The sequence below is a fragment of the Anabas testudineus genome, chromosome 18 (genome assembly GCF_900324465.2).
Source record: "Anabas testudineus chromosome 18, fAnaTes1.2, whole genome shotgun sequence".
NCBI classification, from domain to species: domain Eukaryota; kingdom Metazoa; phylum Chordata; class Actinopteri; order Anabantiformes; family Anabantidae; genus Anabas; species Anabas testudineus.
Window position 1 is genome coordinate 17,578,260 of NC_046627.1, and position 26,192 is coordinate 17,604,451.

Below are 26,192 nucleotides of genomic sequence, written 5' to 3' on the forward strand. Positions count from 1 at the left end.
GTGAACACTGGCTGCCCACTGAAGATGGCGGCGGAGCTGCATCCGCGGAGCGGAAAGCTGATCGGCCTCTCCAACTCCAACCGGACCGCCCGGCGCAACCAGCCAGTACAGGAGTTCAACCACGGCCTGGTGCTTAGCAAGGAGCCGCTGAGGGACCGGGATGTCTTCACTGTCCGTATTGACAAGAAGGTAAAGCACGGCAGGCCTGCCGCCGCTGCTCCCGAGCGGGGTGAGAGCAGCGGGGCTCCGGGAGCAGCGCTGGTGGGACGGGCCGGGGTCTGCCTCAGTGTACCGCAGTGAGGGGCTCCTGCTACCGAGGGCGGTTCACACGGGCTGACAGCGACAACCGTTGTCGCTGTTATTCATGGGCGACTTACATAAAGTGTCAGAGATTTAGCAGGTGCCGGAAGGCTTAATAAGCAGCTCCTTGTGTTGTAAATATGTCCAACTGATCACCCAGCTACCGATAGCCTCAATGTGTTGCCTTGGTACCGACAGTTAGCCGTGCTAATGAGCCGCTAGCCGGGGTTAGCCTTTCTGTAAGGTGCTAAGGAGGCTCTGTCGCGTCTTGACAATGACTTGTTGTTGTTTATTGCACCTTCTGCAGGAGCCAGTTTGAACAAGTGAACGTAAATAGTTGTGTTTAGTTTGGTTTTTAGGATTCAGTCACAGTCGTCTTCGCCCGCCTGCCTGCCTGTCTGTCTCGCAGGCTAATAATACTGCAGTACTGGGCTAACAGTGACCAAAGCCTTTTTGGATCTAAATATTCAAAAAACAACTAGCACTGCTCTTTGCTGCTAGAGTCATTAATAATATCCATTAATAATACTGCGTGTCCATAATGTGTACACACAGCTTTCCAAGCACAAAGCAGATGGAGTCCATCACTGATCTTGCAGCAGTGCTAGTGCAATGCATGACGAGTTTGACCAGTACAAGGAATACCTCAGTTATTACAGTTAATATAGTATTATAGTATTTAAACATGCCCTCTTCCAGTTGCATTGTTCGGACTGTTCCTTTTTAGTCACTTTTTTGCATCAACTTAAAGATATGGGATAACCAAGCATCAACAAAATCATGGTAACTAAGCAGGATTTCTTAGCAGATTCTTCTAGTGTCCTCATTGCTTGCAGGATAGGTACGGAAATTCAATTCGCTTATTAATACTACTCCTTTTGTGTCACAACACAATGCAATGTTTTGCTTTCCAAGGATCGCATTACAGAAATTGTCTCTTAAAGTTGAACTTAAGTAACTATCTCAATGGCTTGTGCTAAGATAAGATAAGATAAGATAAGAAAACCTTTATTAGTCCCACAATGGGGAAATTGCATTTTTACAACAGCTTAAATACTAGAGTGTCAGAAAGACAGTCTGACCAAAGGAGACGAAAGACTAAACTGGCACAGTCCGAGATAAATAGGCTATGAAACCTGACAGTATAAACAGTTCAGTAATAAATAAAATATATACATGTAAGTACAGTATATGTAGCAGTGTGAGTATGTACAGTATATGGATATTACTAGATGGCAGTATTGAAAATGTATACATGTGTTTGTGGTCTCTCCATATCATATCAATGCCTGTGCACAGCGTTTACGTTTTGTCTGTTATCAGCATGGAAGGGCTTGTCTATGGCAGTGGCCTCTCCCTCAGCAGTCTACCATCCTACTGGGTTGGCCAGCAACATGGCAGCAGCTCTGGAGCTTGTGCTAGATCCAACCGGGACACACACTCTTTATGACAGTGTGGCCGACCGAGATGCATTCGGAAAGTCCACCAAGCAAAGGTTGAGCGGCTTGTGTGCCAGTCAGACTAGCACCAACTGTATGTGGTTGAGTATGCAACCTGTATGGCCTGATAAGGGCTCTCTCACAAACATGCTCTGCTCTGTCATGACATACATTGCCTGAAAATCAATAACTTTCCTTTGCAGAGCACACAGAATGGCATGACTACCCATCCTGTCTATTGACATTCGCCAAGCTACAATGGAAATTGGTAGATGAGTGCAGGAAAGCATTTGAGGAGATTTTATTGGACAAAGAGTTTAACCAGTGTCGGACAATGTTAGCTGTTTAAGACCAGAGGAATTAGTCTGACTGTGGTGGATAAAATCTGTTATTGTGAGGGTTAACTATTTTTTGTATTGCATTATAGTAAAGTGGATGTGGAGTGTTTGTTCAGCAAAAGAGGCAACATTTTATAGACTAAACAATTGGTCAGTTGACTGGGAAAGTATTCAAAAGGAAATAACCGTTGCAGCCCTATAATTTATATTAGTTTCAAACATAACATTAATATAACAACTTTCTGTTTTGTTGTTTGTTTGTTGCCTACTGTTGAAAGGTTTTTTTTGGTTTGTTTTATTGTTAAGCTGTGTTGTTAAAGTAGGCGTTTGAAGGCATACCTTGTTCCTTTGAGTAATGAACTTCTGTGCATTTCTAACTGACTTTATTATGCAACTTTCATAGTTAGAATCACATCAGTGCTTTATTTTTAGTAAGTAAAATGTTAATTTATGTAAAAGTTTTGCCTATTATGAGAATTTGGTCTCTTCTCTTGTGTGTAGTTCAGCTGTTGTGTTTTTCTGTGTGTTTAGACTCTGTGAAGTGAAGCTTTGTAAACGCTGCATTGTCTCAAAAGTTTCTCAGACCGAGATTTTGAATCTAAACCTCAGGAGCTTAATTTTATATTCTTTGAAAAACATAAAAACACTGGTGCTACTTGGGCTCTGTTCTGTACTTATTCAGCTTTTGAACAGAGAGACTGGGAGGCAGGCACCCACAGGCTGCTGTTACATAAGTCAGTGAGCGAGCAAGATGTCTGTCTCCTCCACACAGCGACCTGGTCAGGCTGAGTTACTACTAAATCTGTTAACCCAGATACTCGGGCTGTTGTAGCACACTGCCTTACATAGCACCTGCCACTGAGCTCAGAAAGATACTAGGAGAAAGAGAAGAGGCAGACTGAAAAGTGTTTCCAAAATATTATTGATCTCAAAGGAAATTTAGTGTTTTCTTTTTGGCACTGAGGTGAACTGCAGAATAACTATCCAGGTGCAGGTAAGGCTTCAATGTTATGCTCAAGGTCACATAATCAGGGTAGATTAATGCCAGCATAAACTAGAGTTGAGTGGACAAGCAGCAAAAACAGGGAAGGAGAGTGGTTGAAGATTGATCCTTTAGTTTTGAACACTTCTAACTTTATTTTCTTTTCTTGAGGAGGAGAGGGCATGGCTTTGTGCTGGATGTCAGTCTCTGGAGGGAGCAGGTGTCGTGCAGTGAGCCACTCAAGATAATTCCTCAGTGGGATGACACGGGTTCATGCCCCTCTGTCTGCAAGCATCTGCTCAAGTGTTGTTAAGAATGATACTGAATCTCCACTAGCTGCACTGACTCTGCTTTAGAGCTCCTGCTGCAGTCTGTCATCCACACCACTGAGGCAAAACAAATATGGAAAAAATAGAATTTACCCTCAGAGATCAATAAAGTATCACATTATTGTGAGATGATGTTGAGTTTTGTGTTTCTGGGAAGAAATCGATATCTTAAGCTGCTTGTCATGTGATAGGAGACCAATGTCATGCAAAGACACGGGACTTCCTGCAGTGAAACATTGGTTTTAATATCTTGAATCTGCAGTGGAAGGCAAGGTCATTCAAGTGATTTTACACGTTTGAATGCTGTTAATACATGGATTTAATTATAATGTCTGGATCACATAGACATTAGTGCTCGAATTTCAACATCTTGTTATTGTTTCAGTCTCTCTACAGGGACAGTGCAGCTACTGTGTGTTACAGTGTTATGAGGTTGAGTCCAGGCTTTTAGAGACAGAGCTTTTGGTAACATCAAAAGAAATTATTACCTTTCATGATATTTACATATCTGCTTTTGTCCAAAGCAATTTACAAGTGAGGTATAAGTGATATATAATATTAGATGTACTAAGCTTTGGGAAAAATGAGCAGCAGCTCTCTGGATCTTTGAACGAAGGTCAAGGTTTATAATCTGTAAGAAGTGATCGCGTTCTTCTTAAACTGCAGCTAAAACTGGATAGTTTTCAGTTATGTGCTCCCTGAGCAGCGTCATTCAGTGAAACAACAACTAAAAATAACAAGATAGATCATACAACAAAGCACACTTTGTTTTCCATAGATATCTACCTGTCTGGCTGTTTTTAGCACAGGGCCTCACTCGTCTGACAGTAACTCCCACATCACTGCTCAGATGCTTCTACACCAACTCTTCCTGTGATCAGAGTAACAGCTGCCAACAGCTGTTGCGTTACTACTTCCTTCTTCTGGATCTGTTGTTATTTTAATCACAACCAGCGTGAGGGTATTGACCAATTTAATGTCATTTCAGTAACATTTATTTTATGTACACAAAAATGTAACCTTTGGGATCATTTAGCAAATGCAGGTCTTAATATCAGTCTCTGATAATGTGATGTGTTATTATATATTATAAAGGAAATTGTATATTTGTGTTTAACTGTAAATATTAACTAACATAATCTTTTTACGTGTCTTTCACCTCAGGTGAACTCATGGAGTGGTTCCATTGAGATTGGTGTGACGGCGCTGGACCCCGCCGCTCTAGACTTCCCTAGCAGCGCCACAGGACTTAAAGGCGGCTCCTGGATCGTGTCAGGCTGCTCGGTGCTTCGTGACGGTCGTTCAGTCCTGGAGGAGTACGGCCGTGACCTCGACCAGCTAGCCGAGGGCGACCGTGTGGGCATCCAGCGCAACTCCCGTGGGGAGCTTCACCTCTGGATTAACGGGCAGGACTGTGGTGCGGCAGCCAGCGGCCTGCCGCCCAAGCTCTGGGCAGTGGTGGACCTGTACGGCAAGTGCACTCAAGTGACGGTGGTGAGCTGTGAGCCGCCACCACCCTCTGCAGAGAGGGAGCGAGAGACAATAGAGCAAGACGAAGAGAATGAGGAGGAGGAGGAGGAGGAGGAAGAGGAGGAAGAGGTGGTAGTGTGTGCAGGTCAGGAGAACGTGGGGATCACGGCGCTGATAAATGTGGCAGCAATGAATGGAATGATGAATGGAGATGAAGGTAAGGGATGTTTTCATTCACATGGTTTTTTGCTACACTGTATTTTAGATTTAGTTAATAGTTGTCATCTTCTTCTTACTTGTGTCCCTGTCAGTGCCTGAGCTGAGCTGTAGTCACAGTCGACCAGACAAGTTTCCCAACAACCTGGAGCCTGACACAGGTAAAAAAAAAAAAAAAAATCCTCCTCCCGTTGATGGACATTTTACCGTATGACCCGTACTGACAGCCATAATCTTCATTTTGTGTCCTCAGTTCTAACGGAGCACCAACTCTTTGATGTGTTCAACAACGCAATAGTATCTTTTTATCGCTCAGAGGATGAGGGTGGAGGGGAAGATGGTGGAGGTGGAGGAGGTGGTGGAGGTGAAGGAGGGAGTTCAGGGGCTGACTCATCTTCCAGAACTGACAGGGGGAGCAGCAGTGGAGGAAGTACTGGTAACAGTGACAGTGGGACAGGAGCAGCAGGCAGTGGAGGAGGAGCAGGAGGAGCTGGTGGTGGTGGAGAAGGTGGAAACACGAATAACAGCCCTACTGGTAATAGTGGGGTGGGGGCAGGAGCTCTGATGGCTGGGATGACCACCAATGATGCACTGCTGTTCCACGAGAAGTGCGGCACACTGATCAAACTGAGCAACAACAACAAGACGGCAGAGCGGAGGAGGCCACTTGACGAGTTCAACAATGGCGTGGTGATGACCAACCGGCCACTCCGACACAACGAGATGTTTGAGGTGATTACAAACACAAGTCAGGAGGGTTGCTCACACAATTTGGATGGACTAGAAAAAAATAACATTGATAATAATGATAATAAAATGTCAGTGTCAGTGTTCAGGGAGTTTAAGTTGTTTGCTGTGTTGTTAGATCCGTATTGATAAACTGGTGGACAAGTGGTCAGGCTCCATCGAGATTGGTGTGACCACACACAACCCCAACAACCTGGACTATCCTGCAACTATGACCAATCTGCGCTCAGGTAACACTCACACAACAATACACACAGGAACAATAGTAAAGATGTGAGCGGGTCTTTGTAAAGTTAATGGCACTATTCTTCCTTGTTTTGTTAGGTACCATCATGATGAGTGGCTGTGGGATATTAACGAATGGGAAAGGAACCCGCAGAGAATACTGTGAATTCAGCCTTGATGAACTTCAGGTTTGTCACCATAAACACACACATATCACATTCACATCCACTCATCATTTTGCTCGATTTCATCTACTCTTATAATTTTTTCAGGAGGGAGATCACATAGGGTTGATGCGCAAAGCCAGCGGCGCTCTCCATTTCTACATCAACGGTATCGACCAAGGTGAGGCACATTGAGACCCTTCATCAGAAAAAGAAAGGAGGAAGGAATGACAGGCTGATAGAGGATGTTTGCTGTATTGTCTGTTGTTATTGAGGGGAACATTAACTTTACTCGGTGATGGCTAGTAAGGTTTTTCAGCTGTACTGTTCCAAAATAAATCTACTACAGAATCACTGCAAATATAAATACAAAAAAAAAACAAGAAGCACTTTTTTGAGATTATTGCTGAAAAAAGAGGTTTAAATCACTTACTTTTTCCACAGAATTCTGAGACTGCCAACCTCTTAATTGTCGTCCTCAGGTGTTGCTGCAGCCCAGACCCCTGGAGTTGTCTACGGTGTGGTCGACCTTTATGGCATGGCCGTCAAAGTCACCATAGTCCACAACCACAACCATAGTGACCGCCTCAGACGCAACAATGCCATCATGAGGGCTCTGTCGCCTGATGTCGGTCGGCCCCGGCCAACTCTATCCCTCACTCCGGACACTGAGGGGCCTGATCGTCTGCTCTTCCACCCCAACTGTGGCCAAAAGGCTGCCATCATTGGTGACGGCAGGACAGCTCTGCGGCCACAGTGAGTCCACTTCCAAACTTTTGTCTTTTTTCAATTAAAAGGTATCATTATTCCTGTTTGTGCATTATTTTTGCATAATTTAGTTTTTAAGTTCTTTTGGTGTAATTCCATCCATAAACAGGTTCTGATGTCACTTTATGTTTGACAGATAAAATTGGCCAAATGTTTTGTTTGTGACTTATTAAATTGTGGTTTAATATGATGCAACATGTTTTCGTAGTGCGACTGATGACTTCAATCATGGTGTGGTCCTGAGCAGCCGGCCGCTACGCTCCAATGAGGTGTTCCAGGTCCGTATTGACAAGATGGTGGACAAGTGGGCAGGCTCCATCGAAATCGGTGTCACAACGCACAACCCAGCCTACCTGCAGCTGCCCTCTACTATGACAAACTTGCGCTCAGGTACAAATAAAAGACAGTAGCTTTGTGAGAAGGTTCATGTTTTCTGCTGAGATACCTGATATTGAATATTTGGTCGTGGATGATGACGAATATGAATATAGGGACGTGGATGATGACGGGAAATGGTGTGATGCACAATGGGACTACAATACTGGACGAGTATGGACACAATCTTGACCGGCTCAAGGTGGGTGATGTTTATCTTTTTCTTTTTCTTTTTTTTTATTACTCCGATGTCGCTCACTCCCTCTGCACACTCCTTCTTTCTCCCACATCACTTCTGGCCTTTTTCTGTGTAGTAATTCTTCACTGTTCCCCCTTGCAGGCAGGAGACACGGTAGGTGTGGTGCGAAAAGAAGACGGCAGCCTCCATTTCTTTGTGAATGGCGTAGCTCAGGGCCCAGCCGCGTGGAACGTCCCTCCCAGCGTCTATGCCGTGGTCGACCTGTATGGGCAGGCAGCACAGGCCACCATCATGGACGACATGGGTGAGAGAGGGAGGCAAAGAATCAACACTCCAATGATTCTAAGTTGAGCTTGTAGCTAACTCCTGTCTTTTGTGTCTCCCTTTGTTAGTTGATCTCCCCCCTCTCCCAGAAGATAACTCAGAGGGCCCCACAGCCATGTCCCCTGGGAGTCCCTGTTCAGTAGCTGGGGCCACCACAACCACTGACCTGCGCTTCCACCAGCTACATGGCACCAACGCCGTCATCACCAATGGGGGGCGCACTGCCCTGCGTCAGAACTGCCGCAGCGAGTTCAATGACGCTATAGTCATTTCCAACAGGTGAAGAATCTTAGAGATTTTAGTCACACAAACAAAATGTTTGACATGTCTAACGTGAATAAACTGACAGATCAGGAGGAAACTTCAGGCATAGAGACTGAAAAGGTTCAGGTTCATTCAGGTTTTTTGTGGTGCAGGGTTTTGACTCATCGTCTCCTTGTTGCAGGTGCCTTCGAGATGGAGAGCTGTTTGAAATCATCATTCAGAAGATGGTGGACCGCTGGTCGGGTTCGATAGAAGCAGGTAAGGAATCCAACTTTCTTATATGTTACCTATCAGTCTTTTAGACAGTAATAATAAATCTGTATCCCCACTGATGTACTCCTGTTTTCTAGGAGTGACAGCCATCAGGCCAGAGGAGCTTGAGTTTCCAAACACTATGACGGATATTGACTACGACACTTGGATGCTCAGGTACACTGCTCTGTGAAGATGAAGTTATGTGTGTATATTTTACTGATGCTGAAAACACACCTTTGTAATTTTTACAAGTGTTCAGCTGCCTGAATTTACAGTTGTCGAGTAGTTGATTAGTTGGTGAATTTGGTGTGTCACGCTGCTTTGGCACATGGTTATTTATTGATGTATTAGATGGAGAGTGTTTTAATTACTCATATTATTAGTGTAATGTTTTACAAAACCTAAAAACATCATAAGTTTGTGGAATGTCTAGTGGTTTTTCTTTGCATTGTCAGATGATCAGGGGGACACACTGTTTACATTTTGTTCATGGTCATGTCCTTTTTCTCTTTACACAGTGGGACAGCAATCATGCAAGATGGAAACACAATGCGCAACAACTACGGTTGTGACCTAGACTCTCTGACCACAGGCTCACGAATTGGCATGATGCGCTCAGCCTGCGGCGACCTCCACTATTACATCAATGGAGTGGACCAAGGTGTCGCCTGCTCCGGTCTTCCACCAGGTAAAAACCATAAAGTGTGAGAATGTGAAATCAGAACTTTGCTGCAAACACATTCTGTTATAATACCATACCATATAATACCTGTCCAAATCGCTCTCTCTCTCTCAGAGGTGTTTGCCGTTATCGACCTGTACGGTCAGTGTGTTCAGGTGTCCATCACCAGCTCCTCAGGCCTGCTGGACAACAGCCTCTGTACCAGCAACATCACTGAGAAGAGCTTTCCCATCCACTCACCAGGTACACGACGTTTAAGAAGTATTTTATTGAATAAAAAGTATATAAAAAAGGTTAATTACCAAAAAGCTTTTCATATCAGTTGTCCTTACAGCCTCTTGCCCATTTTTATTCTTCTTTTTGTTTGTAGTAGCAGGTGTTGCCCATCGGCTTCACAGTAAACACGGTAAAAATGTGGTGCTGCTCGGCGAGGGCTGCCAGGCTGTCAGAGTTGGAGGTTACTCTCACGGCATCGTGTTCAGTGCAAAGGAACTCAAAGCAGACGAGTTGTTTGAGGTAAGAGACGTCTCAGACAGCTTTTATTTTTTTATTTTTTTAAGAAGGTGCCACATTGTTCTCAAACCTTGCTATCTATGTGGTTTTGTTTTCTCCTTGCTGATTTCCACCTCTCTGTGTTTCCATCTCTTGCCAGGTGAGGATTGATGAAGTGGATGAGCAGTGGAGCGGTTCACTGCACATCGGTCTGACCACGCTGGCACCTCCCGAGCTTCCCTCCTGCCCACTGTCGGGACTCTCCCCCTCTCTCCCGCAGCTGCGCACCAAGGTCACCTGGCTGCTCTGCGGCTCTGAGGTCCGTCGCAATGGAGTGCTGCAGCGCCAGAACTACGGCTGTTCACTGGACCGGCTGACAGTAAGCTGTTCTCTGCACTCTGAATTGTGAACACAGATTGGGGGGAAAAAATAAAAAATCACTCCACTGCTGGCAGCATTTTGTGTGGATACATTATTATTATTATTATTATTATTATGAGATTATCTAAAACACTTGAGTAAAGACTAAATGTGTGTTTCCAGGTTGGGAACCGTGTGGGTGTGAAGAGGTGCAGTGATGACACGATGCACATCTTCATTGATGGAGAAGACGTGGGACCTGCAGCAACTGCAGTGGCCAAGGTACACACACACATACACACACACACACACACACACACACACACACACACACACACACACACACACACACACACATACATATCTACAGAACTATTTGGCCCCATGCTGCCTTTCAGCATCTCTCTCTCTCTCTCTCTCTTTGCAGAATGTGTATGCGGTTTTGGACCTGTATGGGCGGATAACTGCTGTGTCCATTGTAAGCTCGTCACTGATGGAGGACATGGAAAGTGTCAAGGCTCCCTCGCTCTCCTCCGAAAGCTGCAGCGAAGGAGAGGAGGACAGCAGCACCCCTCTCAGAGAGGTAGGAGACTCAAGAGGAGAGCTTTAGTGTTACAGCATCATTCTCTGTGACAAATTCACTCTTCATTTCACCTCCTGCTTCCTCTAGGTTGAAACTGAGCCATGTGCTCTGGTGCCCACCGTCATGGCGTTCCTGGAAAACCACGGCAAGAACATCCAGCTGTCAAACCAGAACCTGACAGCAGCCAGAGTGTCAAGCTACAACCAGGGCCTGCTGGTCACCGCCCAGCCGCTGGCTCGCCAGCAGCTGTTCCAGGTACGACATGAATGAGTGTGTCTGTTGGTTAGTGTTCAGATATATGGTTAAAATGTTGGTTCAGATGAGTGATTATTGCTAAATATCACTGGTCTATAAGCTTTTGAGATGCATAATCTGATTTATATTAGTACATTTATTTCCAGATGGATGATTTTGTTACACGAACTATGACTATATTAAGTCTACAGTGATATTAATCAAAGAAGAGCAGCATTAATTAATGTTATACATTTCTTTGTGACTAGTTTAACCCACCTATTTAAGTGTTGTGACACTGGACTTTTGTTTCTTTTGATTGGAAGCTGAAACTGTTGCTGTCTGGTTTTGGTCACCAGTTTCAGATCGATCGTCTGAACCCGTCGTGGACGTCGTCGTTGTCATTAGGGGTGATCGGTCACTCCCCTGACCGGCTCAACTTCCCCTCCACAGCGTGCTGTCTGAAACGCTCTGCCTGGCTGCTGCAGAGAGACTCTGTCTTCCACAACTCCCTAAAGGTACAGACACTCAGTTTTAATGACTAATTTTAAATCTGTCAGTCTCACAACATCCTTCTTTTATTTTGAGTTTTACACCATATTAACAATTGTCTCCTGCCTCATTTTCTTGGCTGTCCTCAGATATGTGAGAACTACGGTCCTAATCTGGACACTTGTCCGGAGGGGACGGTGTTGGGTCTGCTGGTGGACGCCAACAGTTGTCTCCACCTGTACGTCAACGGCATGGACCAGGGTGTGGCGGCGCAGGACATCCCTTCACCCTGCTATCCATTCATCGACCTCTACGGCCAGTGTGAACAGGTTCGCTCACATCTAATTAACTGAGTGTTCTTTGAAAAGAAAGAAGAAATGATCGAGCTAGTTCCCTATTATGTATGTGATTTAACATGTAAACATCCTTTTAATACTCTGCCTGTCCAAAAAATACTCACCACCTGGATATAAGCAAGTTGAAGAGGCTCCTAATAGATAATTACTACTATGGATGATTATGTTTTAGCTGCCAACATGTTATTTAATCCTAACTGATGCAGTGAGTAGCTTCTCATTTCTTAAACAACCATGTCAGAAGAAGTCACACTGTTTTGTGTAAACAACTTTGACCATGGAGGTCAAAGGTCAGAGGCAGGGTTAGATACGTGCAGCGCAACATATGGCTACAAACAAAAATTCTAAATATGCAAATGAACGTGTGTCATCTTTGTAGGTTACTATAGTAACAAACAACGTGCAAGCTGTGGGTGGAGAGAGCGGTGAGACACGCTGTCAGGGCGACATGGAGAAGGCCGACATGGTTGACGGTAAGAAGACGAAAGCCACTTCTTCTTCTTCTTCTTCTGTTTGTTTGTCTTTGGTGTTTAACATGTTGCTTTGCGACTGTTTTTACACACAGGAATCAAAGAGAGTGTGTGCTGGACGCCGCCTCCAGAGGTCAACCCCAACAAGACCTGTGAGTACCAGGCGCTGTGCTCACGCTTTAAGGACCTGCTAACGTTACCAGGTGAGTTTATTTATTTGTTTAGTTTTTAACCACAGCCTTTGTATTACAAGGAATTAAAATCACGTAACAGTTATGATCCGTGTTCTCCGCCCACGTTCATTAAGATGGTTACTTCAACGAAGATGCAAAGTACAACCTGTGCTACTGTGAGTCCTGTCACAAGCTCCGAGGAGACGAGGCGTATTACAAAAGAGGAGAGCCGCCTCGCGACTACGCCCTGCCTTTCGGATGGTGCCGCTTCGCCCTCAGGTGAGACAACAGGCTGTTGGTCAGATTCGTGAGCAGTGACACGCTAATCAGTGTGGTTATGAGGTGCGAGAGGTTGTATTGTACAGGTCTGAAGGGGTAAAACTCCAGAAACTGTGTCGTCTTTTTATTTACTTATTGTTTGTCTGTGTCTGTCCGTCCAGCCCCTAGTAGCGGCTGGATACTGTATTTACACTGTTAAACTACTGATCTTAAGATAATGATCTTTTCAGAAAGAATCCTCAAAATGGCTGAATGTACATGTACTGTTTGTGCAGGATCAAGCCCCACTGTGAGGTTTCTAATGCACTGAAGAAGTGGCACATCGCGTACCACGGCACCAGCGTAGGATCTCTGAGACGCATGCTGGACCACAGCCAGCTGCTGGCTGGTAGGAAGATCAGAATCAGAAGCATACTGAGATTTACTGAGTATACAAGAAACATTTGTTAAAAAGCCAGGAGTAAATCTATTGTGTAGTAATTATTAATGCTGTTATCAATTACTAATCTTGTATCTATCTAATTCTGTAACACACAATCACTGCAGGGACAGAAACATGTGCTCCCTCTGTATTTGCTGATGTTACTAATGCAGCTGAAAAATATAATTGAGCTCACTCGGGTGTTGCACTCACCTGATCCCCTGTAACTGTCATTTTGTTGTTGCAGGGACGTCGTCCATCTTCTCCGTGTCTCCGGTGAAGGTGGAGGGGCCTAATGGCTACAGTGAGCCAGAGGAGAACTGCGCCCCCGGCAGGGAGGTTCCCAGAGTGCGGCTCTCCCCAACCATGCGCTACTCCGGCTTAGAGATCTTTGCTCCTAAAGTGCAGTACGTCCGCCTACAGCTGAACATCACACAGCATGTGCCAGATTGTTTTATTATCAATTTTCAGTGCTGACAGCAGAGAGCTAACAGAAAACAAGATACCACTCACTCTCCTTGTGCTCACGCAGATTTCGGGACCCCCGTTCTCACCGCTGCCACCAGGCTCAGGTGGGATTCCAGGTGTGTGTACGTCCAGGCTCGTACAAGGTAGGACCTCAGACGCTTGGCCACAGCGAGGCCCTGGACCCTCGCTTCAGCAACTCAGAGATCGAGTGGATCACCAAGGAGCAGGGCGGCACGCTCCTCTACGGACTGCTCATCCGGGTCGAGTGAACAGAGAGGCGACGGAGGGATTAGGGTGGCAGCGGGGAGCGTCTGCGAGGCAGTCTTTGTACTTTTAATAAACTGACAACCAAATCCAACCCCTGCCTTGAGCGAGAGACTCCTCTGGATTCCAGCTGTTCCTACTGTGGATTCTTGACAATTCAGCATTTTGTTTTTGTTTTGTTTATTTTGTTGGTTGTTTGCTCTTGGACTCTTTTAAAGGCCGGGGCCTACGGCGGTTTCAAAGAAGAACAGACACTGCCTGCACTTTATGTTTTGGACACTCGTGGGCGATTTTTAAACTAACTTCTCATCGACACGACATGTTTGTTCATTCACTGCAGTTTTTTTTTGTTTTGTTTTCATTTGGTGCCACAGTTTACTTCTCATTCTTCCCAACATCCTATTTCCTCCCAGAAGCTTCTTGTCAATACTTATTTGGCACTTACTTTAAGAGTTAACGTCTAGCTCTGGTCAGTGTTTCGTTTTGGGAGGAGCTGTCCCCTGCCAACCTGCACGTTGATGAAGTGTCACCTACCAAGACTGAAACGTGGGTCAAACAACAAAGTGACCGTGAAAGTAAAAACAAAGACACTTGAATCTGAGAACCCGAGAGTGTCTTGCGATTGTGACTTCTCTAGTGAGGGAAGATTTTAAAACTGGAGGAGGAAAAATGTTTACACATGTACCACTGTATGTTGCTGTCTTCATGTCTCCACATTTGCAGCCTGGCTACTTTTATTAGTCCTCTTTCTGTTTTTGCTCTGGCCCAGCATCACTTCTGACTCCTTATCAAAAACATTCATACGTTAAAAGTGTGGACATAACTGGAAAGTTTGACAACAAAACCGACTCAAGAAGCACTGAGGAAGTTTAAAATTAAAAGGAATACATAGACATTTTGGGAAATGAACTTATCCACATATTTTGCTGAGAGTTAAAGGAAAAAGTTACAACGCATCTGCACAGTGAAGCCACAGTTAGCAGCTGACTGGTCCCGTTGGGTTGTTTAACGCAGAAAAGCTTGGTGCTGCTTTTTAGTGGAGGTGGGAACGCTAACTAGTCTTCACCCCTGAAGTTTGTTTGCTGTTTAAAAACCCTGAAAGTATCTAAAGTCCATTTTAACATTAACACACAGATGAAAATGTGAAAAAGACTTTACACTAGATCCTAATTAAAGTCAGATGGTTCGAGTCAGTGCTAATGAGCAATAATCAGTAATAATATTTAACATTTAATTAGTTAGTGAAGTTTGAAAACCTGACACAGTTACAACTATTACAACGATATTTTCAAATCGCCAGAGATGTTTAGAATATGTAATCTGCTGCATGTTAAGAAATATTTGTAGCCGGTTTCCCTGGCGATGAGGCTGCCATCTTTGTTTTGAAGTTAGTAGTATCCAGTATTTTATTATTTATCTAGAAGTCCCCCGGGAAGCAGAGTAGGTGTTTTTCAATCATTGCATTTTAATTCACGTTTACAGGGAGCGAAGGATATGACCCAACATTACAATACTATTTATATAGAAAGGTTTTTGGGCCAGCAGCTGGTAGCAGACTGGAAACACTGGGACACCGTTGTCCTGACTGTCTTCCCACCAGCCCTTGTAAAGCTCACTCATTTACACATCGGATGTTGTTTGTTTACACGCAGGTTTTTAATACGATTGAAAATGAAGTGCCGAGTTACAGTACCTGTAGCTTGGACCGGTTGCCTGGAAACCAGGGGACTCCATTGGTTACCTGGCAACTGATCATAGTTGAGGCTATAGCATCGTTGGCCGCAAACCCACCAGTGAAACGGTGAATTAAGGTTTACACTTCTTTTTAATTTGTGCACCAGTGAGCTTTCAATGTGCCGACAGGCTGATTTGGTGCCATGAACCAGGGCCAGGCTGTAATTTCATGTTAACATTAGTGCTAAAGCTCTAATCGGGAAACTCAACTTAAAAGTAAATTTGCCAAAATGTCAAACTTCTCTTTAAAAAGCTGTTGAAATGAAGATAACATGTTTATTAGGAGTTTTTTTTTTTTTTTGTCTGAATCACCATCTTCATCACACCTGTTTGTGTTTACCTGCAGGACGTCCAGAGCCAACAAGACCCACGCTGGTGTTTACATGTGAACGTTATTAATTAGGGCTCTGCAGCACTTTTATTTAAACTACCATCAGTTATTTACATTTGTCAAAATGTTTATCTGAGGATTTTACTTTATCCGAAACATCCACATAATGATTGATTGAATGTGAGAAGCTTTTCTCTTTTTTTTTTTTTGCCAATTTGATAAACCTGCTACAGACCATGAAACTTTTATTTCGTTTATTTTTTTTCTTCTAAGGAACAGTTTTGATGAGTCAAACTCAGAAATTATAATCAGAGAAGCTCGTTCACCTTCTCAGAGCAGCTGCGGTCTGACTGATTGAAGATCTTTGGGGTCTGGCAAGAAACGAAAAAAGCTTCCAATCAAAAATGTGAAAAACAAACGGGTTATTTACAGCCCACTGCTGCTTTGTACGATTTTTTTTTTGTTGTCTGTATGTTGCGTTGTACAGGCTGTTACATAACAAATCATATCTTCCTGATTTATATAAAATAAAAGTAAACTGACAGACAGTATGCACAGAAGAATGGTTACAGTATGTTTCCTTTGTTCAAATTTTATTTAGAGTAGGAAAAAACGTCTGGTCACTGACATGTTATTGCAGTGTTGCATACTTACTTACTCACTCACACAAAAATGCTGTAGACTAAGGCCAATAATGGGTTTTTCATAGCTTTGTACAGAAATAGTGGCTGCTTCAGGTGCAGCTGTGTCCTGATGTGAAGTAATTCAGAAATGAAGCGACTCAGCCAAGAGTTCAACAACCGAAAAAAACGGACAAATAACTAATTTTCTGTCCCACAAACAGAAGTAACAAATGGCATAAATGTGGGTTAACAGACAGCGATGTGCTGTGTGAAACTGTTGGGTTGCATAGTCTGTTGAGTTTACTAATCTGTCAGCTGCTAAGAGACACTTCTTCACCAGCTTAGACGTTTAAGTTGGACCCTGAGATTTTCTATTCCGACTTAGAGCGGTTCATTCGAGGCCCTTTAGCTTTGTTAAACTGATAATTTCACATTTTGGGAAACGTTTTGGCTTCTTTACTTCTCAGAGATTCACCAGAAGATGGATACGACAGTTAGTGCAGCTTAGCATAAAGACCGTAAACATCAATACACCTACCAGGACCAGGCAACTGTATAAGTTACTGAACTGAAATGATTTATAGGACTCATAATTCACACACATTTAATTATTACTGGACTTTACTACACAAGTCATGTGATCTTTACTCGTCTTCTGTGTCTGGTAGCTTCGCTGTGACGAGTCATTTGTGTCTATTCTCACAAACAACATGTTAATTACTGTGCTTGAGAGGTGATGGCAGACATTTTTAGTTCACTGTAGCTTTTATGCTAAGCTACACTGACACGATAGAGCGAGTCGTCAATTTTCCAGAGAAAAAGCGAATACATGTATTTCCCAAAGTGTTCAACTATTCTTTCAAGACTTTGGCCACGAGCTTTAGTGGTGTTGGCTTTGATTAAACTGATTTAAATGTAGACCAACTGTACGATTTAACAACAGGATTCGCCGTTTTCTCCGAACTGGAAAAAGGAACAAGGGGCAACACAGGTTTTTGCTACAAAATACACGTAAAGCACTTGTATGAGAGGAAACAAAAAAATGTGCAGCTGTTGATAGTGAGGGGATTTCTCGAAAGGGGAGGTCAAACTGAGCTGCATCGTGTGTGTTGACAGAAAAAAAAAAAAAAATCAAGTAATAACGATGAGGTGAGAGGGTTAAAAAGCTTCAAGAAGAGAGACAAACGGACAAAGACGATGTCAAAGTTTGGTTCAGCTTCATTCAAATGTACATCTTAACTTCCACGCACACACACACACACACACACACACACACACACACAGTCTTTCAAATATGCCAGAAACCAACAACAAATGAAATCCCACACAGTTTTAAAAAAATAGCAAAAAGTTCTTTGTACACTTACACGTTAACTCTTTTAACTTGTTCCTAAATTCTGACGTACGATATTCACTCCCAAACATAAGGTTGTAAGCATCAAGCTACAGTGAGTGCTTTTATAAAAAAAAAAAAAAAAACTCAAAATCACAGTAGTTCAAAGAAAATGGCTCATTTTGAATAAATAAACAGTTGTGACAAAGACGACTTTCACCTCAAACAATCAGGATCAGGCGCTTGATTTCTACACGTCTAGATTTGCAATGACTGAAAAAGAAAACCCAGAGAAAGTCAGTCACAGCAGGTGTTTTTCTGCTAATAGCTCTGAAAAATATAATAAATACAAAAAAAAAAAAAAAGGGGAGACTACAAACACTTGTGGGTGAATAATCGCTCCTGAACCCACACACACGCACACGGACACAGGCGTACAGCGCACTGCCTCACCTGCTGCACCACGTGACTGGAAAGGTGAGGCCATCAAGAGAAAGTTCCTCGTAAAAACCACAGGAACAGAACCTTAAAATGTGTCGTTTACAAACACAGAGTCCACTCTTTTTTTTTGTTTTTTCTTCCTTTTTTTGTTTTATGCTTAAAAATCAAGGTTTGATACACCACCACCTCCGTGACGCGGCGTCTGGTTTCACATGTCCCCGAACGCACTCTGACTTCACTCAGCCGTCTCTGAACAGTTGAAACAGACCGGATGAACTGCAGTGAGGTGAGTTTGATTTTGTGGGGAAGAATGTGGCAGTCGGAGATGAAAAGAAAAATCGTTCTTGAGTTGTTGGTGGTGCAACCGAGAGGCAGAGCGGGACAACGAATCTATGAAGAGAGCACTCAATGTTCTGTTTTATCTCACAGGTGGAGAGGGAGATACTAAGAAGAGACACAGATAAGAAAAAAAGAAGGGAACGTTCTCCCAGAATTCATTGTGGCTGGTTGTGGGAGGACAGTACACAGAGAAAAAGACAAAGGGAGGTCACTAAAGAGAAGAGCAGGAGGAAGGAAGGAAGGCGAGCAGCAATTTGATTAGAGATTTGTTTCGTCTCTCATCTTCTACTTTACACGAGTTTTTGTTTTTCTCCAGGCTGAGGGGCTTCAGAACTTCTTGGGACCCCAGGCAGACGCTTGTTTCGGAGCCACACCCGTTCCAAATGTAGGGAAATCCTCCGCGCTGCTCATGTCAGGAGCCTGGACCCCAAAAAAAAATAAAAAATAAAAAAAAAAAGTGTGAAGTGCCTCTCTTCTACATTTAAAACATGTATCTCAAATAATTCATATCTAATAAGAGAAACAAGTCACATTTTGCAAATATTAAATCGTAAACAAAGAGCACAGCAAAAAAACAACACGTCCCACCTTGTTGCCTGATGCATTCCAGGGGGCGTCCCGCACCACGAAGCCCTTAGCCGGACCTCCGCTGCTATCATCCATTCCCCCTGCTCCCCCTCCACCTCCCCAGCGGGATGGAGGCTTCATATATGCCGCCAAGGTCTCCGTCTCTGTCACGCTGAGCAGCTGAGAGAGAAATAAAACTGCTGTTAAATGGATTTTTCACACAGAGTGATTGTTCTGACTCTGAATCAGCTGCGGCCTCCAACTCTGTGAACTCACGTATTCCTCCTCCAAGTTGAGCAGGTGGTCAATGGCGTTGTCGACAGTGTCAGGAAGTCCTGTCACAGTCACTTTGTCGGGCTCGTCAGCACCTGGCTGTGGGAACCTGATGTCCACCTGAACGAGAGGAGAACAGAAAACAATTCAATCTAACAGTATAACAATAACAATAATAAGGACAACAACAATAGAAATAACAAACCCTGAAACAGAATCTTCAATGACAGTAGTAGTACTAGTAGTACTGGTAGTAGTACTGGTAGTAGTAGTAGTAGTTTAAATTAAACTGTGAACTTCCCAAACCATCAACCAACCTTGAACTCCTCCATCAGCTTGCGGATGGCTTTGCCGCGGGCACCGATGATGCGAGCGTGGGTCCTCGGATCGAGATGAACGTCTTGACTCACCATCTCCTGCCACTCGGACACCAGCTGCTGGATGGCCTGACGCGCCTCCTCCACGTTACGCTCGTACCCCGAGATCACGATCAGATCCTGGGGAGCGGAGGACAAAGAAGGGCAGACAGTTAGTGAGAGGAAAGACAGTTGAACAGGAGGTTAGAACACACACACACACACACACACACACACACACACACACACCTGCTGCTCTTCTCCTTTGTCAGGGAACTGGATGCTGACGTCGTAGTCTTTCCTGATCTGTGAGATGACCGCTCCCTTGCGACCGATGATCTTAGGATGAAACTTTGGATCTACGGACATGGTTACCTTGAAGCTGCGCAGGGCCTGGGGGGAGACGGCAGCTATAGTATTTATGATTGTCAGGTGTTTTCTATGTGGAGGAATCTGCACTACACGCTCTAAAGTTTTCATGAAGTCAACAGTATACTAATAAAGAGCCATAATGCTCTTTGTGTGTACCCTGTCCTCCTGCTCGGCCTGCAGTTCTTTGACCCTCTCCAGCAGACCCTGTTTGGCTCGCTCCACGTTTGCTACCAGGCCCGTCACCTTGATCACATCCAGCTGCTTCTCAGGCTGCGGCACCCAGATGTTCACCTGCACGTGCAAACAAACCGTTAGACAGAGATCCCATAATAAATGCTCAAACACGGCACATCGCTGACGCAGGCTGTTCCACCTGCAGTGTCAAACGTGTCTTGGCCTGAAGATGGCACCACGGAGTCTGCTCACCTCATACTCCTCCATCATCTTCCTGATTCCACTGCCTTTCTGGCCGATGATGTAGCGATGAAGCTCGTACGACACCTCCACGTCCTCCGTTATGGGCACCAACGCCTAAATGAGGAGTCAGTGAGGAGGCCGTCATTGAGCAAAAAAAAAGATGATACAGAGAAAAAAACAGAACAGGACCTACCAGCAGGGCGACTTTAGCCAGCTCACACTTCTCTGCACGCCCACAGATGGTGATGATGTCACATTTGCGGGGGGCAAACTCGGCCTCTGGACTGATGTCACCATTTTCTTGTGGTGGTGCATCCTGACCTGTGACGTCACCATAGATAAAAGATTAAAAACCAATCACAACAATCACTCTTTACTTTAAAAACATTATCAGAATAAACTGGTGTAAATGTTTTAGATAATTTGGTAACGAGGTTACAGCAGATTCCTGCACTAGCTGTTTTTAATGGTACAACCTTAACTTAACAACAGTGGTACTATTATAGCATCATTTCTCATTTGTTGTGTTTTTGACCTGCAGCGCTGTCGTCCCTCTCGGGGAACTTGATTTGTACTTCGTGCTCCCTGGTGATGTACTGTATGCGGCAACCTTTAGGCCCCATGATGGCGCGGTGATAGCGCTGAGGGATGGCCACCTCCACACTCACCTGAGACTCCTGCTCGAGAGAGGGAGACAACCGGGTAACAGCAGCACTTACAGCAAACACAGACTGTTCAGGAAGATTACTTCTGCGACTTCTGAATGTGAGCAACTGAGTAAAACATGACACATGCTACAAAGTCAGTGGGTTTACAGAGAGGATGAAAAGTGAAGGTTTATTCCTCCAAAAACTAACACAGTTGGAGGAAAGTTGGAGGGAACACTGACACTAAATGTCCTATTTTCCACTCGACTCCTCCTGATATTTAAACACGTCTACATTTGGCAGCATTTCAGTACATTTTCAGAATAATACGATTTTTAGCGCTTTGACCTGAACACACATATTGATCTGTACAAGTGTCTCTTGCCAGAAATCGTTTCTCTTTAAAGCCAAAAAGTCTTTTTCTGGGCAAAAATGATGCACCGAGAGATTCTGAAAGTAGTTTGCAATCCATTAAAAACAAGAACATTCAGCAAAAACACCTTTTTAACAACATAAATGTCGTGACGCGTAACTCACCAGGTCCTCGATGATCTCCTGGATGCGTTTCTTTGCCGCGTCCACGCAGTCTTTGGCTCCCTTCAGCGTGACCCGCTGACTGTTGGCTCCAGTACGAGGGAAGCTCACGGTCACTCCCCCATACTCCTCAGCCAGCTCCCGCAGCACCTGGCCTCTCCGACACACAAAGTGGCGGTGGTGGCGAAAGTCCACTACCATGCTGTCCTCCACCACATCGTCCTGGAGAAGGGAGAGAACAGAGAGGCGGTAAGAGGAGGGTATGTAAGTAGAGAAAGCGAGAGTGGAGATTTACATTTATTTGCTTCAGTTTTATCATTTTGATATTCAGCGTTTTCCAGATGACATAGTAACCCACATGGTGTGTGGAGGTAGTTACCAGGTTTTTGACCAAGCTTTCCAGCTCCTTCTGGGCTTGACGAACAGCTTCCTCTTTCCCTACGATTGTGATCAGTTCCTGCTCTGTGTCATCCGGTGACGGGAAGATGATGCGAGCCCCCGTCCTGTCCCGCACACGGCGGATATTTGCCCCTCCACGACCTATCAGGAATTTATGATACTCTGGTTTTGCTTGAAGCTCAGCTGTGAAGTTGTTGACTTGCTAAAAATGGTAAAAAGGAAGGAAGAGGGCAGGAAGACAGTTGTTATTATCTGCATCCCCTCTGTTAATAGTAACTCCTTTTAAGACACTGATATTGTCAAGCACCTCCCCTCTTTACGTCTATCCCTGGTAACTATTCTTCCAATTCAAGCCTCCCACCTACCTTCTCTTCAGCCAGCTGCAGCAGCTGTTTCTTCGCCTTCTCCACTTCACCAGCGGGTCCTCTGATGGTGACCTTGTCTGAGCCGGAGCCCTCGGAGGGGAAATGGATGTGGACGCCGCCGCAATCTTCCATGATGGAGCGCACGAGGCAGCCTTTAGAGCCAATTAGAGAGTTGTGCAGCTTGGCGGGGATGGTGACCTCTGTCTCCTTAATGTTGGCCTGGAGGAAAGGAAAGGGACAGACTGACTTATAATGTTAAACAACAAAGTAGAAAAAGGATTTAGTGGCAAGAAAGTGTCAATTTTAATTACTCCAGCAAAAGGACCATAGAGCATACCGTTTAAAAAAAAAAAGATGTAACGGTTCTGAGACAAAACTGACAATACAATTACAAATACAAATACAAATGTCCCACGACGCATATTAATAAAACTTCCTCATCGCCTGCAAATTAGATGCAAAATGCTGGAAATCTGATATTTCTGTCACTTGCCTTTGTGCGCAGGCTTCACGTTAATAAAAGGTCTGAGCCAAACTGTGGAATTAAAGAATTATTCCACCCACTTTATCTAAAGATACGAAGCTTTGGTAGTCGTCGTGAAATAAGTGAAAATGAGTTAAACATAAAAAGTGCTATTGTGTTGACATGTTGAAATCATGGAAATTTGTATTATAATGGGAAACGATCTCATTTAGTAATATTTACTAAATTAGAACATTTTGTGTGTACTGTGAAGAAAACCTCCAGAATTCCCGTAAACTCGAGTTAACAAATATCTCTCACCAGCTCTCTCTGGATGGCGAGGATTCGTTCTCTGGCTGCCTCACAGTTGGTTTTCTTGCCTGTGATAATGATCATCTCGGAGTTACTGTTCTCAGTCGGGAGGTCGATCTTGGTGTTGGTCTCCTCGCGGATCTGTTGGCATTAACAGCGCTATTTTTCTCTTTAGCATAAGGGAACATTATGATATTTTGCCTGTAATGTGCATTTTAACTGTTTTCAGTGCTCTTTCATTTCATTTTAAAGTCTCACCTTCTTGATGTTGGCACCACCCTTACCAATTATATTTTTGTGAAACTGCTTGAAGATGGGAACGGACAGTGAGAAGCTGTTCTCAATCTGTGAAAGAGAGAAAGCTGCTGTGAAGTCAAGGGTAAAGAGACAGAGACAAAGAGACAAAGATGGTAAACCTCAGATCAGATCATACCAGATCAGCAATGATTTTCTGAAGGAACTTGGCACATTTCTCCACCTCATTCTTCGGGCCTCTCAGCTGGACAATGTCACTCTTCTGCGACGGGTCGGGGAAGTTGATAATGACCTGGATGCCCAACAGATAACACTGAGCAAACAGTCAAAGCTAATTATTTTACAATGATGTGGAGAAAGGTCAGGGAGAAGATTCACCTCAGGGAACTTGTCCCGGACTTCTTTTATCTTTTCTCCCTTCTGCCCAATGATTGTTCGATGAAACTTCTGCTCCACGATCAGGTCTTTGGTGCGCTCGTTTTCCTGAACATCAACGAATAAGTGTGAGGTGATAAAATGCTTAAAGCTTAAACAAACTAATCAACCTTTCTCACCATTCTCTGGACCATCTCGATGAGCTCTCTGCGTGCCAGCTGGACTCCTTTAGGGTCTCCCTCAATCCGGACTAGACCACTTCGCTCTGAGTCCTGGGGGATTCGTACTGACACTTTGTACTGCTCCTTGATCCGATTAACTGTTAGGAGGAAGAAGAAAACAGAAAGAGAGGGATGGTGAAGAACACATGAAGAAACAGTGTTTGTCATCTTATTATTATATTTTATTTTTTGCCAAATGTGACAAGATGCGATTAAAAAGTGACAACGAAAAGTTTAAACCTATTTAAAAATGTTCAGGCTCATCACAGATTAATTCTACTCACTGTTGGCTCCGTTCTTTCCGATGAGGTGTCTGTGGAAACGCTGGTCTATGATGACTTCAGTGTAGTCCATCCGCACCAGCTGGACACAGAGGGTGACAAACTTCTGAATTTGTTATGCTGACATTTTCCTTCACTGAGTTTCCTCTCCTTTATAGCCATAACTTAGTCATTATATGTTCATGCGTCACCTTGTTTCTGTGATGTACTGTAAATAAATCCCCCCAATCTTACATAATACTGGTAGAGACTAAACTTAAAGATGTCAGTGCAGGCAGGTTTATACACTTTCCAATGCAAATGTATGGAAAAGTGTTCAGGAATTTAGCTTTGTGTAGTTTGTGTGTGTGTCCTGACCAAGTCCTTGATGATCTCCTGTATCTGGACCTGAGCCTGCTCCACCTCCTCTGTTGGCCCCTCCAGACTAATGCGCTCCTCGCCATCCGTAAACTCAATGTGAACCTGGGCACAAAAACAACAATGAGCTAGTTAAAGAGCCCCATCTGCCTTCCCCCGCCCTGGGTTAACTCTCTTCAGTGTCACAGTAAATTAAACACATGTGAGCTGTGTTAAATCAGTTAAGTTTCCAACGTAAAGTATTTTCTGCGAAGCTGCTGTCACTTCTCAGTCTTTCTTCACATGCACTGTTCATTTTCTGTTTTGCTGCTCACATTTTCTGCCAGATTCCTCACACAGCCACAGCAAAACTCACTTTATCAATTTGCCATATTACAGGATGTAGGATTTTTGTTTTATCTCTGATCTCCATCTCTTATCTTTATTTGTAACTCGGGTCATCTGTCTCGTGACCCTTGTCCTCACTTGCTCTCTACTTACCCGTGGTAACTGCTGCGTGATCCGTCCAATGTTCTGTCCTTTCTTGCCAATGATGAAGCGATGCAGCCAGGCTGGAGCCGTCACTTCCACCACCATCACACTCTTAGCCTGTAGAGTTCAAGCCAGGTCCATATTAACATAATTCAGAGAGGTCTAACTGGTCCCTAAATAACAGTCTCTCCTCAGCTGTCGCACACTAATTTCCAAACAGATAATTGGCTTTGAATTAAAGCTGCACTGATCAATATTTTATATTAGCATGGAACAAATGACTGAGACTGATGTGAAAGCTGTTGGTCTCTGGTCTCAGGCTGTTGTCACACAAAAGAAAAAGACGTAGTAGGCTTTTATACACTGTAGTCCAGTCCTGTCCTCTCACCTTGGCGTACACCTGCGTGAGTGCTGGTCCCAGCTTGTCGGGCTCCCCTCTGAGAATGATAGTCTCAGAGCTGGAGTCCAGAGGAGGCATCTCCACAGACACCCCCGTAGCCTCCAGGATCTCTTGAAGGGTGTTGCCTTTTGGACCTATAATGTACTTATGCTGAGACTTCTTCACTTCTACAGAGATGGTGGTGGTCTTCCTCTTCTGTAAGGTAAACAGGGTCAAGATTGAACAGCAGGCATTAATGGAAATTAAAGTAAAAAATACAATATGTGCTTTATTAATTCACTTTTATTCATCTGACAAGAAAAGAAAGTATTTCAGCATTTTCACCAACTTAATTTAATTCTGTAAATACATTTAGAGGTTGATGCCTACAATATACAAAAACATTTTTTATTGCATTTTAGACAAAAATACCAAATTTCCTGGAAATCTGGTTTGTAAGTTATGATCATGGAAGTAGTCTTGCGGGGTCAGAGTACGGGCAGCAGAAGGAAGTCTAGAAATTGAACAGCATAGTAAGCGAAAGATGGGAAAATAAAAGTAGACAGAATGAGAAATGAAAGACAGGAACCAAGAAGGACAGGGCAGATAGAAGTTGGCATGACTAGAGGGAAAAGGAGGACTGAGATACTGAGAGACAAGAATAAATTTGGAGCTAAG

The 26,192-nt window shown here is 44.0% G+C and overlaps 2 protein-coding genes across 3 annotated transcripts in view; one reads left to right on the plus strand and one right to left on the minus strand.

Moving 5' to 3' along the window:
- neurl4 (neuralized E3 ubiquitin protein ligase 4) lies at positions 1 to 17,836 on the plus strand. 2 transcript variants are annotated; one of them, XM_026352303.1, is made up of 29 exons: positions 1 to 189; positions 4,553 to 5,075; positions 5,170 to 5,235; positions 5,328 to 5,806; positions 5,940 to 6,051; positions 6,146 to 6,234; positions 6,319 to 6,391; positions 6,693 to 6,966; positions 7,187 to 7,368; positions 7,470 to 7,555; positions 7,694 to 7,856; positions 7,945 to 8,155; positions 8,322 to 8,398; positions 8,491 to 8,569; positions 8,914 to 9,083; positions 9,192 to 9,320; positions 9,448 to 9,593; positions 9,730 to 9,948; positions 10,113 to 10,211; positions 10,357 to 10,512; positions 10,600 to 10,767; positions 11,106 to 11,264; positions 11,388 to 11,567; positions 11,974 to 12,067; positions 12,160 to 12,267; positions 12,372 to 12,516; positions 12,792 to 12,904; positions 13,185 to 13,344; positions 13,470 to 13,674. In XM_026352303.1, the coding sequence occupies exons 1-29, from the start codon at positions 25 to 27 to the stop codon at positions 13,672 to 13,674; spliced, it is 4,830 nt and encodes a 1,609-aa protein (XP_026208088.1). In that variant the 5' UTR covers positions 1 to 24. The 2 variants fall into 2 exon arrangements, with proteins under 2 accessions (XP_026208088.1, XP_026208087.1); XM_026352302.1 differs by having other exon boundaries at positions 20 to 189; positions 9,451 to 9,593; positions 13,470 to 17,836.
- The window catches only part of hdlbpb (high density lipoprotein binding protein b), a 17,582-nt gene continuing 7,402 nt past the window's right edge, over positions 16,013 to 26,192 (minus strand). The window contains exons 8-28 of the mRNA XM_026352304.1: positions 25,524 to 25,730; positions 25,145 to 25,252; positions 24,665 to 24,769; positions 24,311 to 24,389; positions 23,985 to 24,124; positions 23,809 to 23,913; positions 23,609 to 23,722; positions 23,434 to 23,520; positions 23,185 to 23,316; positions 22,401 to 22,619; positions 22,016 to 22,237; positions 21,640 to 21,858; positions 20,991 to 21,132; positions 20,649 to 20,776; positions 20,465 to 20,569; positions 20,195 to 20,329; positions 19,916 to 20,059; positions 19,628 to 19,807; positions 19,314 to 19,430; positions 19,059 to 19,217; positions 16,013 to 18,890 (exon numbers count right to left, since the gene is read on the minus strand). Of these exons, the coding sequence (XP_026208089.1) occupies positions 18,798 to 18,890; positions 19,059 to 19,217; positions 19,314 to 19,430; positions 19,628 to 19,807; positions 19,916 to 20,059; positions 20,195 to 20,329; positions 20,465 to 20,569; positions 20,649 to 20,776; positions 20,991 to 21,132; positions 21,640 to 21,858; positions 22,016 to 22,237; positions 22,401 to 22,619; positions 23,185 to 23,316; positions 23,434 to 23,520; positions 23,609 to 23,722; positions 23,809 to 23,913; positions 23,985 to 24,124; positions 24,311 to 24,389; positions 24,665 to 24,769; positions 25,145 to 25,252; positions 25,524 to 25,730 (2,940 nt within the window). The 3' untranslated portion in view covers positions 16,013 to 18,797. The remainder of the gene's footprint in view (positions 18,891 to 19,058; positions 19,218 to 19,313; positions 19,431 to 19,627; positions 19,808 to 19,915; positions 20,060 to 20,194; positions 20,330 to 20,464; positions 20,570 to 20,648; positions 20,777 to 20,990; positions 21,133 to 21,639; positions 21,859 to 22,015; positions 22,238 to 22,400; positions 22,620 to 23,184; positions 23,317 to 23,433; positions 23,521 to 23,608; positions 23,723 to 23,808; positions 23,914 to 23,984; positions 24,125 to 24,310; positions 24,390 to 24,664; positions 24,770 to 25,144; positions 25,253 to 25,523; positions 25,731 to 26,192) is intronic.